At 42.2% G+C, this 15,727-nt stretch overlaps 1 protein-coding gene across 8 annotated transcripts in view; it reads left to right on the top strand.

Moving 5' to 3' along the window:
• AATK (apoptosis associated tyrosine kinase) overlaps nucleotides 1-15,727 on the top strand; it is a 200,975-nt gene that overhangs the window by 155,131 nt on the left and 30,117 nt on the right. For 7 of the 8 annotated variants that reach the window (XM_031965601.1, XM_031965606.1, XM_031965609.1 and 4 more), the window contains exon 2: nucleotides 8,859-8,992. In XM_031965601.1, coding sequence (XP_031821461.1) covers nucleotides 8,859-8,992 — 134 coding nt within the window. Of the gene's footprint in view, nucleotides 1-8,858; nucleotides 8,993-15,727 lie in introns of those variants that run through there. The other variant, XM_031965608.1, reaches the window with a different exon arrangement.

Raw genomic sequence — 15,727 nt, 5'->3', positions numbered from 1 at the left:
AATGCTTGAGCATTCTCTGTGGACCCAGGCAGGATCAAACACCCAGTCACCCCACTTAGACCAGAAATAAACATCTGTGAGTCCATGTGCTGCAGATGGAAAGTCAGAATGGTCATTTTCTTCCTGTGTGAAAGTTTTGTCTGGTATACACGTGCTTAGCCCTGGCTGGTGAGCTCCAAGAAAGCTAGAAATAGATATGAGGGGGTCTAGAATCCATCTCCTGGCTCAAGTCTAGAGGGGGTGTAGTACAGAGGAAAGAATCCTGGGGTGCAAGCCAGGAGACTAGGGTTCTTGGCTCAGCTTTGCCACCAACCAGCTCTGCCACTTTCTCCTTTGTAAGCCTTACTTTAACCTTGAGGAGAATGGGGTGATTGGATTCGAAGGCCCCTAAGTGCCCCTTCCAGCTCTCATATTTTCCAGAGACAAATCTAGATGACCTGTCTCAGTTTTGATGAGACTTTCAATGCCCATTAAAAAGGAATTCCAATGTTGAAGCGAAATAGAGCAGACTTTGTTTAGAATAAGTATGCTCTATATTATCCAAGCAGATGAAATCTTTTGGTTCATTTGTTTTTGCCTGAGTGCTAGAAATTGGATGTCAGCTAGATTCCTGGTGGGGGTCTAGCCTCTAACTCCCAGAATTGATGTAGGATTTTAATGTGAATTAAAATGATTTCCAGTATCTTCTTTCCTCTCCCTACCAACTCACAGATCCCACATCTGTCCGTCCTCCCACCCCATACCTTTAATGAGTGTGTAGAGAAAGAACCTGAGCTTCATCAAGGTGCTTTGAGATCTGGGCTATCTGCCACATCACTGCAAGCATTCACTACTTTTCCCCCCCAGAAAACCTTAGGGTTTCTAAGTGTACTTGCCAAGGCCAGAGAAAGTACTATAGTTCTCCTTGGCTAGGGTTTGCGCAGTGCATTCAAATAGACCTTTCCAAAGGATAGGCCAACATGTGCCCTAATTATGTCTGGCTTTTGAGCCAAATTCCACCTCCAGTCACTGCATGCTGCCCACCTAAATTCCACAGGCAGTCCCTTCTGGGTACATTCTTGTTTTCCCCTATTTGCTTAAATTGTCCTGCTGTATTTTGGTTACTGGAACTCATGTTCCTTTCCTTTTCCACCAGTCTCCCCCAGACATTGCACTGCCAGGATGCTCCCTCTCCTGTGTAGGCTGATAAGGTGCTGTGCATTTCTTAATATGTTGTGTGACTCAGAGAAGACCCTCTGGGACCAGAACTCAGCAACTACCTCTCGAGGACTGGCATGAAGCAGAATTTCCATCATAAACAAATAAGAGGAGCAAGGAAGAAAACACAGATAAGAGTAGCCTTCTATGTCCTGCGCCATCTACTAGCTGTGTGATCTCAGGCAAATTATTTCATATAGCCTCGCTTCTTCATCTGTAAAATGAGGCTAACAATACTTAAACTTTTAAATTTATCTTTCACTTCCCCTAATCATTGTGTTTTCCCTTGTAATAGGGCTTAGATGTGAATAGAAGGCTGAGCCTGGACTTTGACCTGGGCTCAAAGAAGATTATAGGAGATAAATGGAATATTTTAATTGCATAAACATTTTTAAAGTTTGTGCACAAAGCTAATGCAATTGAAATTAAAAGGTAAACAACAGGAGAAAAATCTTTACTGCACGTTTCTTTGATAAAAGTCTTACATCTAACATATAAGGAACTGATCAGATTTATAAGAACAAGAACCATTTCCCAAGTTAGATGAAATGGTCAAAAGTAAGGAGCAGGCAGTTTTCAAAAGAAAACAGTTATCAAGCATATGAAATCTGTCACTAATAAGTAAAGAATTGACAAATTAAAACAGTTCTGAGGTTCTTCCTTATACTCATCAGATTGGAAAAGTTGATAAAAATAAAAGGAAAATCATACTTGTTAGAGGGGTTGTAGAAAAACAGATGCACTAATGCACATGCAGTAGAGCTATGAATTGATCCAGCTATTCTGGAACACAGTAAAGTCATCCCTTCTCTCCTCCTCCCAACAGTAAACTCTCTATACCCTTTTGTCCATCCAGGAAAACTGGTGCTCCCTCACTATATAGACTTTGGTGGAGAAACTGAAAGAGCCCTCTGGGCTTTCTTTGTATCTCATCAATCCTAGTTCTTGAGCTAAGTAGGAGTGCTGGATTTGAGATTAAAAGTTCAAATCCAGCCTCAGACACTAATTGTGTATAGTGAAGGACCCAGACTGAAGAATTAGACAGAATTAGAATTAGAGATCTCAATAACACCTACCTCTCCAGATAGCTTTGCTTTAAGGATCAAATGAGAAAATAGTTGTAAAATGCTTAGCACAGTGCCTGGCATATCCTAAATGCTCGTTCCCTCCCCTCCCCTTCTATCCGAGTGAATCTGATTGGCTTTGGTAATGTAGTAGCATCTAGGTTCATCCTTTTGATAGGGATAGAGTATAGGCCTGTCTGTACCACAAAGAAGGTGAATGAATAAATTAAAATTAATTAATTAAAATATTTAATAAAAATAAGTTTAAAAGCCTCTATTAAGCACTCACTATGTCTAAACCATCTGCTTGCTGAGGATAAAAGGAAAGTTGAGATAATCTCTGCTGTCACACAGGAGTATTATGTTCTATACCATATATATGTAATTTTCTATACTATATATAGTATATATTCACATTATAATGCAGGAAACGATGCATAGAAGAGCTTTCAATTACAAGTCAGATGGAAAGACCTACCCTTAGGGTGCACAAGTAAAGCAGATGTAATGCATCTTCTTTATTGTCGTTTCTGCTGACAAAACCTAGCCACTTCTGATGTTGAACTGTTTGACTTTACCCCAAAACTAGAAGTTTCTTTCTCTGTCTTGAGTAGATGTGACTACAAAATAACAGTGATGAAGCATCTTACACTCTTCCTGACAGAGGGGTGATGGATTCAAATTGCAGAATTAGTTATACATTTTCAAGCCAACCAATAGAGGGATTTGTTTTGCTTGACTGAATATTATTTGTTACAAAGGTCTTGTTTTTCTTTTTTTTCCTCTCAGGAGAGTTTGGATAGGGAAAGGATTTGGAGCTATGGATAGTGTTAAAGAAAAATAAAGAGAAAGAAGGAAGGAAGGGAGGGAGGAAGGAAGGAAGAAGGGAGAGAAGAGAAGAAAGGTGGGAACTTCTGGGTAGCCAACTTTTTCAAGAAAGTGAAATAATCCCAAAAGGAACTCAAATGGGAATGGGGAAGTGAAGAAAGGTTGAGAAATGCTTGTCTGTCTGAGTTGGGTAACCATCTGGAGAGGGGAGACAGGGAGATGTATCACCATGGTAATGGCAGGGAAGTAAATGGCCACTTTTGCTACTTCTCAGTATGGGCGCTTGGGAGCTTTCAGGGAAAGATAAATTGGAGTATGGTGTGTGTGTGTGTGTGTGTGTGTGTGTGTGTGTGTGTACACTGTCTGGCTCCACCTGAAGTCATATGTTAGAAACTTTCCCAGAGGGCTAGAGAGAATAACTAAATGTTACCCAGAAAAGCATGGGGAAATTATTTAAAATGTTAAATGTCACTTTCTATTAAGGAAAAAGCCTTATTCCTGGCCTGTTGTGCCAGTTTTTATCAAAGTGATATGAATTTAGGAAATTACTGGGCCTGTGCATTATTTGCTTCAGGTCTTCCTAGCTCTCATAGTTGTATGAGTTTAGTCCAGCCATTTCTACAAGGGGGTTGGACCTGATCCACATTTAATATAAATTGGACTCTCATGTATGTCCTTGGGGATTTTATTAGTCACTGCCCTGTCTCTGTTTTGTGTTCCACTTTGAAAAGCAGTGTCCATGATCTTGTAATTGATTGGCTTGGAGGCCTCTCTTGAGGCAATCTGGCCTAAGTATAGGAAAGGAGGCTGGGTTCAATCAGTTAGTTACCTGAGTCCACCTTGGAAGGGGAAATTAACCCTCCAGCTAAAGACCGTTTAAGACCCAGAACCCCCAGAGTCTGTTGACTTAATAACAAACTGGGCAAGGATGGATGGGTATTGGAGGGTGGGGAAGGGGAAGGGATGTTGGGCCAGAGACAGAAATTCCGGGCCTCTTCCCTTGAAACTATTCCCAGGAAAACAGCTCCAGTTGGCCCTTCCATGCAGTAGCAGTGTTACCCAGTGGCCTGTCTTGGTACTGCAAGCTTCCCAATCCACCCCAAGTACAAGCTCAGCCTTCCTCTGCTTTCTGTTACCTCATCCTCCTGTTCTGGAGCCAGATTGGGTGCACTTGTTGGGTCCTGACTTTCTGCTGCCCATCAGGAGGCCTCTGAGCAGATCCCACACTCATCAATCACAAGGTGCTCAGGGTGCAGGAATGTGTCCCTGGCGGGGGAAGTGTATTTTACAAGAATTAGGAGCATTTCCAGGGTTCTTAATCTTGCCTTCTTGCATAACCTATGGTAAATAGAAAGAATACTGAGGTGGGAGTCCAGAAGCCTGGGCTTTATCCACTTTAACCTCCAAGCTTCCTATCCGGCATCAGCAGTTAATTTCTCTTCTTCAGAAGCCTCAGTTTATTCATCTGTAACATGAAAGGTTAGATGTTCTTGGGCTGCCTTCAGAATAAGTAGGTGGTTTTCCTAATGATCTCTTCCCTGGTAGTGAGAGCATCCAGAGGAAAATGTTCAGGGTCTTTGAACTTGGCCATAAAAAAGATCTGGGGAAGGAACTGGGGATGGTTAGTCTGGAAAAGAAACAAAGGCTAAGGGTGGGAGTGGGGGAGGGATAACTATCTTCAAGTATCTCAAGGGCCATTACATAAGCATATGGGATTGGACTTGTTCTTTCTGGCCCTAGAGGGCAAAACTAGGAGTAATGGGTAGAAGTTACAGAGTGATAAACTTTGGCTTCATAGAAGGAAACATTTCCCAATGGTTAGAACTGTTGCAAAGTGGAATGGGCTATTTTAGGAGGTAAAGGTTTCCTTCAAGCAAAAACTGGAGGACCACTTGTCAGATCTTTTTTTGGGGGGATCCCTGAAATTCATTGATCTTGTGGCAAAGTACAGTCCTGTCTGGCTCTGGTAGGATTATGGTTTTACTCTGTTTATCAGGTGAAAGCATTTTAGTGAAGGGTTTGGGGGATTCTGCAGCTTGCTTTGGGGATAAGGATGGGAGGGAACGGAACAGCCTTGAACTGTGGGAACTATTGGATCAAGTTGTGCTGGCTCACCCTTCTGGTGTTTCAGTGGGACACTCGGTCCCTCCTAATTCTCTCCTTGTTGATCTTATCCAGTACCAAGACCCTCGGTGGTTTGTCCAAAGAATACTCGCTTTTCAGTAAGACTCTGCAACCCAGGTACTGGGGCTATATCTCCTTACTGTATAGGTCATACTGAAGGGTGGAGGATTAATAGATAGTTTATTGGGTTAACCTGTATTCTTCCTTGATCAATAGGTAGGAAGCTGCAGTGACTTGAGCTCCTAACATCTCTACTCATCTCTCTTATTTCTGTTGCCATTGCCCTCCCCAGTGACCAAAAGTGCCATTATTTTTTCCACCCTTGGTCAAAACTTCAGTTATCTTTGTTCCTTTCCTCTCTCTTATCCCAAAATCCAAAATCCAATCAATCATTCAGTCCAATTAATTGCATTCACAATATGAATGATAGTCTTATCTTTCACTTCCTTTCCACTCAAACTGTGGCCACCTTAATTCAGGCTTTCATGACCTCCTGCCTAGTCTCCTTCTGTCCCTTCATTCTCTCCTCTATTCAGTCTGCCATTTCTGTTTAATCTCATTAATGCTCAGGTCTAACTCTTATCACTTTCCTGAACAAAAATTTCAGAGGTGCAGTGTGCTTATTGGATAAAATATAAACTCTTTGTCCAGTCTGCTATTTAAAATCCTTCACAATCTACCTATAGCCTTATTTTTCCATGATTCTATTTCACAAACTCTGCATTCCTTTTTCAAATTGTTTCGTTTTTTTTTGCTGGTTATACATTATTATTAACTTTTTTAATATCCATTTTTTAATAAATCATATTGGGAGAGAAAAATCAGAACAAAAGGGAAGAACCATGGGAGAGAAAAAAAAAACCACAGAAAAAAGAAGTGACCATAGCATGTGTTGATTTACATTCAATCTCCATAGTTCTTTTTCTGGATGCAGATGATGTTTTCTATCCAAAGTTTATTGAGATTGCCTTGGATCACTGAAACAGTGGGAAGAACCAAGTCTTTCATAGTTGATCTTTACATACTGTGGGCATATGTATTCCTGGTTCTGCTTGTTTTGCTCAGCATCAGTTCGTGTACATCATTATAAGCCTTTCTAAAATCAGTTTGTCCATCATTTTTATAAAACAATAATTCTATATTGAACAACAATTCTATTACCTTTATATATTACAACCTATTCAACCATTCCCCAATTGATGGGCATCTTCTTATTTTCCAATTTTTTGCTACCATAAAAAGAGCTGCTACAAACATTTTTGCACGTGTGGGTCCTTTTCCCTCCTTTATGATTTCCTTGGGACACAGACTTAATAATGGCACTGTTGGGTCAAAGGTTATGCAGTTTTGTAGCCCTTTGGGCATGATTTCAAATTGCTCTCCAGAATGGTTGGATCAGTTCCACTAACAATGCATTAGTGGCCCAGTTTCCTAACATCTATTATTATCTTTTCCTGTCATCTTAGCTGATCTGAGAGGTGTGAGGTGGTACTTCAGAGTTGTTTTAATTTGCATTTCTCTAAATTATAGTACTTTAGAGCATTTTTTATTAAAGCCATTATAGATGGCTTAAATTTTATCATCTGAAAATTGTCTGTTTATATCCTTTGACCATTTATCAATTGGGGAATGACTTATATTTTTATAAATTTGACAAACTCTGCATTCCAACCAAATTAGGCTATTAGCTGATCTTGTCTTGAACTCTTGTGGCTCAGTGCATGCATATGTGACCTTCCTCATAACCCTCCATTCTCCACAAGTTAAAATCTTTCTCTTCCTCCAAAGGCATAGTTTGGGGGCCACTTTTGAAGAAAACCTTTTCTGACCTCATCCCAATCCCACTTTAACATTGAACCTGGAGGCAGAAAGGCAGAAAGGCTTAAGTTTAAATCTGGCCTCAGACACTTATTAGCTATAAGAACTTTAGGCAAGTTATTTAACCTCTGTCTGCCTCAGTTTCCTCATCTATAAAAAGGGGATGATAATACAGATTATTATACAGAGCATCTAACTTACAGGACTGTTGTGAGGATCAAATGTTGTGTCCAGATGATGTTAGTAAAGCATTTTGTAAAACCTTAAAAAGCTATACAGATGCTGAGCATTATTCTTCTTCTTGATATATCTGTTCTTCCTCAGATTTTTCTTATTCCCAGTGTTTAGATCTCTTCTTTGACCTTATACTCCTAGAGAGCTCTGAAAATTAACTGGCACAAAGTAAAATAAGTTTATTGATGTATACAAGAAACCTTACAGCTTTTTATATAAAAAAATCCTTTTTAATATGCACAAAATTTGTCCTTTTCTTGCAATCACTTGTTTTTTCATGATTTATTATTAACTTTACAAGATTTTGACCTATATTTATTTACTCATCATGAAATACACTTATGACAGTGGAGATTAAGTATACCTTATACAAACAGTCCATTTTTCTAAGCCTAGTCATAGCTCATAGATTTTTTTTTCAAGCAGGATTTAAATAAAATGAGTTCCCAAGTCCTCTAAGCATGATTATCTCTGTCTTTTGGGTAAATTTTTAAACTTTTTGTTGACAGTGTAACATCATGCAAAATTGTTTTGTAGTATTAAACTTCCAATTAGGTATCTATAATTTCAGAATAATTCTGCTTTTGAATTATTTGTATATTTGTCAGAGTTCATTATTGCCTCAATTATGGACAACTTCCATGTCCAGTGGAAGTTAAAAAGTTCCCCTAAACACTTTTTAGGTATGGATACTTTATAGCCTGAGAAGAATGCCCAGGTGTTGCAGACTTAGAATTTTTTGAACAGTGGTTTTTGTATATCCTTGAATGAAAATGTGAAAAATCATTAGTAAAATTACTTTTTTCCAAACTTCAATACTTCAATTTGTATTGTCCAGTCAGGTGATATGTATTTTTCTCCCATGATGATTAGCAGCTTAAAACAACAACCACCATTCTTTTGGCCATTTTTCTAATTTGAAGAAGTCTACACTGCATTGCAGATAAATCATTAACAACTCTTGCAGCTGCCAGTTCCCTCTCAAGGCCTTTGTTTGTTTTCTTTCTAATTAGGCTGTCAATTCTCAGCTCCAGGTGTTATTTTTTGGTTTTGCACTTAACTCTTGACCTCCATATCAGTGATTACTACAATAACTTTAAAAGTCACTGAAGGGTGACAGTTTTTGCACATTTTCTTAGAGTAGTGTCTGTTCTGAAAAACCACACAATTTTAAATAGCCCCAAAGAGAGTAATGTATAGAATGAAGTAAAGCACTCAACTGTCAGGGTACTAACTAAAAGTTGGGAAACCAGTAAAGTTAAGACCTGGTCAGGGTCGGAAGTTCCCAGTCAGTGTGGTATCAGTTTGATCATCATCACAAGTGAAACCCTATAGAAATGATGGTTTGTCCCAGGTAGTTCCCACCCCACGTCTAGTAGATGTGACCCGTCCCCCAGATAGCGGCCTCCCTAAGGACAGGAATGGTGTTGCTTTTCCTAGGTTCTGTTGATGTTCCCATGAACGTTGGGCGGTGTCTTGCACCCAGTAAGTGAGGATGTTTTTTAATCGGATCGGCCTTTTAGGAGTGGGCCAGAGGTGCTCCCTCTTGGGCCCGGGCCTTGGGTAACGGCTTCTCTTTGATCTTTCCTGCAGACGGAGCCCCACTTAGTGAGCTGTCCTGGTCCTCGTCCCTTGCTGTGGTCGCTGTTTCTTTCTCTGGACTCTTTACTTTCATCTTCCTCATGCTGGCTTGCCTGTGCTGTAAGAAGGGAAACATCGGGTTCAAGGTAAGGCATGGACTGGACTTCCCCTGTGGAAGGGAGAGAGGGGCCTAAAACAGCTGTTCACATTGATGTGGAAGCCTTCCAGGGCTGGGCCTGCCTTTCACCCAACTCTGTGTCCTTTTCCTTCTGCAAGAAGCCCATAAAGGGCAATGTGATTTGGTGAGACTGGCTCCCTGTTAGTGTCAGGAGGGACTGAGGGTGATCGCCGGACAGTGAGGGCCTGCCCCAAAGCCTCAGAGTAATCTCAGCTTGCCTTTCCCTAGCACCAGTAATAGGTTTGGTTTTTGCTTTTGCAGGTTTTTTGTGTTGTCTTTTGCTTTGTGGGTGTGAAAGTCACTGACTACGTTTTGTGGCAGAGGTCTGTTGTTGCCATGTTCTCCAAAACTGGAGAGCTGGCCAGGCTCTTAGGACCCTGGAGATGACCAGAGCCAAGAAAGTTCATGTAGAGCCTGGGGCCAGTCCGACCTTGAGCTCAAAGGCACCCGTCTTTGAATCAAAGCACCTATCTCTGCATGTTGAAGGCAACAAAAAAAAGACTCCCCCACATCCAGTGAGGAGACAAGTGTTGTGTCCCACTAGTGTCTGGTCCACTGCTAAGCATCTTCTCATGAGACCTCTTGGGTGGCAAGAGTCGTAGTTCTCCAAACCTCTCCCCCCTCTTACCATCCTTGTGCCCATAACTCATTTCCTAGTGGAGCTGGTGGAGAATTTTGTGCCAATGATGCTTTATATAGGCTCTTACTGGTATTTGACCATAATAATGGCATAGCTTCTCTATGGAAAGGGTGATTAACAGAATCACTCATTGAAATCTACATCTCCTGGGTAGGAGTACTGTGTGTAAAAACTTTTTCTGATGGAGTTGTAGCCTTTGTTCAGTTTCCTGCTTGATCTCTTACCTGAATTAATAGAGTCAGTGCCCTGAATTGTCAAGAGTTCACAGTCTGCTAGAAAAATTGCTTGGTGGTTTGAGCCCAGTAAATTGTAAAATCTCTAGAAAATCACATCATTGTGTAGACCAAAAAGTCCTGATCCAGGTATCTGGGAGACTGGGTTCTAATCCCAGATCCATTACTTTTTAGCTATATGGCCTCTGGCAAATTACTTCTCTAAGGATCAGTTTCCTCATCCTAAATGGGAATCATTATCTAGTTTGCCTAATTCTTAGGTTTGTTGGGAGATTATGTATATGAAGGCACTTTGTGAACACCAAGTTACTTTGCCAATATGAGGAATAACTGTTATTAAATCCTTGGAGGTTTAAGGGACTAGAATTCAGAACAAAAAGTCCTTGGAGCTGTCCACAGTTCAATTCAGTAAACATTTATTGAGTGCTTCTATGTGCCAGGCACTGTGCTAAGTGCTGGGATGCAAAAAGAAGGACTCTTTGCTGTGAAGGCGGTACAATCGAGTTGGGAAGACAGCATGCAAATAAACATCAAAAGCAAGTTATATAGAGGATAAATAGGGGGAAAAAGGTAAAAGAGAAGGCACTGAAATTAAGAGGAGTTAGGGAAGGCTTCCAATAGAAAATGAAATTGTCATTGGGCTTAAAAAGGAAGCCAGGGAGTCAGTAATTGGGATAGGAGGGACATTATTCCAGGTTTGGGGGAAAGCCTGAGAAAATGCCTGGACAGGGCACCACTAACACACACCCAGGATTCCTTTAATTAAACATTTGGATTCTGAAGGTTAGAATCCAAGCTGAAATTCCTGATTCAGAAGCACCTCCAATTCAGATGGTCTCTTTTGAATTGAGTTAGGCTAATTCACTGAGTTAAAAGGATCAAATCACCATTTCCCAGAGGGAGTCTAGTAAACAGAATCCACAGTCGTAATATTAATTATTACAAGAATTGGAAATACCTCTCATTTCCTTGGTGCTTTTTTTCCTTTCAGAGGGCTCCTCCATGTGGTTATTTCATGAAGAATCCTTTCAGTCTTTCAAAGTAGAGAGAGCAGAAATCATTGCCCTCACTTAGGTGGAAGACTTCTGATGTCTCACCTTTTTATAGGTGGGGAAACAGCTGAAAGGACTCCTCAAATATGGAGGGTGATAGACTAACTCCGAGGTGAAGGAAGGCCTTGTGTAATTTGAGCCTGCGCTGGTCGGATTGGACCAAGCCCGCTCTGCTTGCACATCAGAGAGGTGAAGTGATTTTCTCATAATCCATAGCCATTATGGGCACTACTCTCAGTCTGTCTGCTGGAGGCCACGGCTGCCCTCCCAGCACTTCCTGGTCCCCTCTGCCCTCCTTCCCAACTCCTTCTGACTGGCTCCCACCCTTTCTTCACACCTCCTCCCTCACTGGACTCTGCCTGGCCCAGAGCAATCCAGTAAGGCCGGGTATTGCAGTAAGATGAAATGCTCTTGCCCTAGGCTTCTCTCAAAGGGTGGGAGTCTGTGACTTCACAGGCACAGAATGTGCTAGACAAAGTAATTCTCCCACAATATTAGGGATTTTTGTGGAGATGCCTGGCAATAGGTTTGCAAAGCCAACTGGTATAGAGGGGAAAGAAGGAAAAAGTGAGTGGGGAGTCAGCCAAAGAGAAGGTGGAGGGAGAGGTAGGTTGTGGGCTGGCCTGTCCCGTCCCGTCCTGGCTTTTTCCTAAACATCCCAGGAGAACACAGTGAGGCTCTCCCTGCCCTCCTCCTATCAGCCCTGACCCCTTTGCCTCTCAGATGGAGACCTGGCTTTGGGTTGTGACTGCTTCCTAGAGAGGCTCCCTTCCAGACACCACAGGGCCCCCCCCCCCCCAACCAGCTTGGGCTCCTTAAGCTTCTCCCTATCATTTGCTTTTTTAGGGCCATAGATGGGCAGCAAAGCAGTGCTGGAGTCATCCATAGGAAGAAGGGACAATGATCATACTGTCCTATTGATCACTGATGTAGCCTACTGTAGGATTCTAAATTTCTCTCTGCAGCGCTGCCAGGTAACTAGGTTTGTCCAGAAGTGGCCCCTCACCCTCACCTCCTAAAGAGCACTGGTGCATTTCAGAGCACAAGCTGGAATTCCTATTCCCTTGGGAAGTGAGTGGTTCACAGGAGCTCTCTTGAATGGAAAAGGGATAGGCTGAGAGTGTGGCTTTGGTTTTGGATTCAATGCAAGTCTGGGAAAGGGGATGGGTTTTCCAACGGATTGAAAGTGCTTTTGAAAATCTTTTGATATAAAAGATGTTTCTCCAAGGTCAGACAGGAGAGAAGACATGATAGGGGAAATTTAGACAATGTAAAAATAAAAAAATATCAATAATTTTTTTTTTTTTTTAGAAAAGGGCTTTTTTATAAAAGTCCTCTGCCCCTGTGGGTAGACCTTGAGGAAAAGAATACTTTCTTTCAGGATTGTTTCTGGGCCTTGCTATCAGGCACTTTTCTTAGGAACAGGTGTGGCAACAGCCACAGTGCAGTTGTTATTTATTTCCTTTGCTTTGGATTACCCAACCTCAAGCTTTTATAGAAGACTTCGGAACTCCCTGTAAATGGGTGGGGTGGAGAAGGGTTGCTCAGTTGGCTGTACCAGCCCAAGGGTAAAAGTCTAATCTTCATCTGGCAGATGGCTGGGGTAGGTGACATGGGGCTGGGGAACCCAGGGTAGGGGTGAGTCTGTTCTGCAACAAGGCTTCCTTGTGGATCCAAGGTATGCTCTCTCTGATCTAAGTAGAGCTGGAGGGCTGGAGGTGAGGAGTGAACCAATGAGAAAGGAGCAAATGGATTTGTTAAAGATTTTATAACTGGAACTAAAGGCACTTTCTCTCTATCCTTCATTTACCTGAAAAGCCCAAAGATTGGGTAGGATTGAGCTAGGTTTCTGGGGCCTCCCGGGGGGGGGGAGAAATGGCTCACATCTCACATTGTGCCGCTATGACCTCCAAGGAATGAAATGTAAAGAGATAGACAGCCCTGCCCCAGCTCTTTCTCGTTCAAGTATATGCAAAGATTTATTTGATTTATTCTACAACTACTGGGAGAGGAGAAAGGGAGCAGGATAAGCAGCGGAGCACAAGGAATGGGGGCTGTCTGAGTGGTTAGAGCAGGTACTCTGGTGTGCATGTGCCTGATTTGCACATTTATTTACTTGCTGAGAGGCTGTTATGTATGTAACTGAAGGTAGGGAAGGAAGACAACCTCCTGTTTTCTTGGTGGGGAATTACTGCACTGTGAAAGGTTAGACTGAATTCAGAAGGAAACTGCTTGGCAGAGGATTATTAAAAACCTCCTGGTGAGCTTTAAGATGGGGAGCTTGGCCTCTGTCCCTCCAGGTGGTTGAAGGCCATCCTAAGTGATGGAGGTGGGGAAGGGTTGAGGTGACCTGTGTTGGGCCTTACAATAATCCAATGAAGTAGGTACTACAGGTGTTATGATCCCTGTTTTACAGATGAGGAAACAAGAGTCTCAGAGAATTTAAATTTTCTTACTTCCATTTCTGTGTTTCTTCCTTACGGAAAAAAATGATATCTCTTCAAACACTAGGAGTGCTGCTCATTCTGGAATCCAACTGAAAGGTAGTAGTCTTTGCTTGGATGTAGGAGAAAGAGAAGTGAAATTATTCACATATGGATCCCAGCGAATAACAAGTCAGGGGAGAAGGGTCTGCATTTGAATGTTGCACTCCAGCCAGAGTTTCTTAACGTAAGATTCATAGATCTTGTCATAAGAGGTCATAGTCTGTAGATAGATTTCATGGGACCTGTGAACTTGGGTGGGAAAAATATGCCTTTATTTCAATATAATTGGTTTCTTTTGTGATTGTGTATATTATATTTTACTCATTTAGAAATATTATTCTAGGAAGGGGTTCATAGGTTTCACCAGACTACCAAAGATTTTCAAAGTACAAAAAACATAAGAACCCCTAGTTTAGGCCAGGTTGATATGGTTTTTTTTTTTTAATTTTTTTTTTATTTAATAGCCTTTTATTTACAGGATATATACATGGGTAACTTTACAGCATTAACAATTGCCAAACCTCTTGTTCCAATTTTTCACCTCTTACCCCCCCCCCCAGATGGCAGGATGACCAGTAGGTGTTAAATATATTAAAATATAAATTAGATACACAATAAGTATAGGCCAGGTTGATATGTTGAGGATTTCTGTGGAGGTTCAAGACAAGAGTCCCCAGAGGAGTTGTTGTTTAGTCATTTTCAGTCCTGTCCGACTCTTGGTGACCCCTTTGGGGATTTTCTTTGGCAAAGATATTGCGGTGGTTTGCCACTTGCTTCTCCGACTTATTTTTACAGATGAGGAAATTGAGGCAAATGGGTTCAGTGACTTGCACAGGGCCACACAGCTATTTGGATTTGAACTCAGAAAAATTAGATCTTGCTCCAACATTCCATCTACTCTGCCACAGTTGCCCTTCCTCCAGAAGCTTAGGAGCCCTGATAAATATCTCCATAGTACTTCAACTGCGCTAAGACTTCCTAGCCTGGGCCTAACAGAATTTTTTTTATCTACACAGTCACAGGTTCTTTGTTAAAGGACATTAGGGGCAATATAAGCAGCCTTCCTTTCCTCCCAGCTGTGCCCACTGCTCCCCACCACCACAGGCATCCCTAACCGTCTCCCCCCTTCACATATGGGGCTCTCTCCCTGAAAAGCAGAGGACTCTGCCAGGGCTGTCTGACTCAACCTGTCAGCCTGCATAGTTCTTCCACCAAAAAAAAAAGCATTTCCCTCCTCCCCAGCCCCACCTATCCACCAAGGTAGCTTCGGGGCATGGAACAGACCAGGCAGGGACTCCCAGGGATCTGATTCAGGAGAATGAACTGATGCAGAAGATGGGACTCTCCTAGCTATGTTCCATATGCTGTGTTGAGGAGTATTTTCTCTTTGTTCATTTAAAACAGAGGTTCTTAAGCTGGGGTCTGTGGAACTTAAAAAAAAAACAAACTTTATAACTGTATTTCAATATAATTGGTTTTCTTTATAGTCTTATGTGTTTTGTATTTTTAACACCATTATTCTGATAAAGGCTCCATAGGCCTTCCCATGTTGCCAAAGGGATTCATGATCCCCCCAAACTTAAGATCCTCCCTGCTAAAAGTAGGGACTCTTCTAATGTGTCAGAGTTGTTGTCTCTGAGGTAGAGGTATGAACAAGGGGTGGGCAAAGTACAGGGGTAGGGATCTGATGAGCTCTTCTCCCAGCCGTCCTCTGCTTCCCAGTCTGAGGACTGGGACCTGTGAGGATTTTTGGGAGAGTCTAGTGCCTGTGGCTTGGACAGAAAGTTGAAGGGGAACAATAATGATAAGGGGGAAGGAAAGGAGCAGGAGAAAGAGACAGAGAGAGGGAAGGACAGAGAAAGAGAAGGAAAAAGGGAGAAAGAGAAAGATAATCAGAAAGAGAGGGTAGGGAAGGATATGGGGAGAGAGAGGGATGGAAGGACAGCAAAGAAGGAAGGGTCAGTGAGAGAAGGAGGGAATGAATGTATGTAGGATGATGATGGGTGGGGAGGAGAGGGGAGACTGCAGAAGAGCTTTGGAAGCTTTCTTTGCCTTTTTGCTAGTCCTGACCTTTTGGGCCCTGACAACAGGGGCAGAATGAAGGCAAGAAGGAAGAAGTAGGGACTGGGACAACATAGCCCAGAGAGGCAAGCAGGGAGGAATGAGCTGCCGGTGTGAGGGGCCTGCCAGAGGGTGGGAGAGGAGATGGTAGAACTTTCTGTGTGCAGTCAGAGTTTCAGGGTCATGGAGGGCACCTTTCAAAGCAGTGGGGCCACCTCCACCACTTTTTTT

The sequence above is a fragment of the Sarcophilus harrisii genome, chromosome 4, assembly GCF_902635505.1.
Source record: "Sarcophilus harrisii chromosome 4, mSarHar1.11, whole genome shotgun sequence".
Classification (NCBI taxonomy): Eukaryota; Metazoa; Chordata; class Mammalia; order Dasyuromorphia; family Dasyuridae; genus Sarcophilus; species Sarcophilus harrisii.
This window is presented reverse-complemented; position numbering and strand designations above follow the sequence as displayed.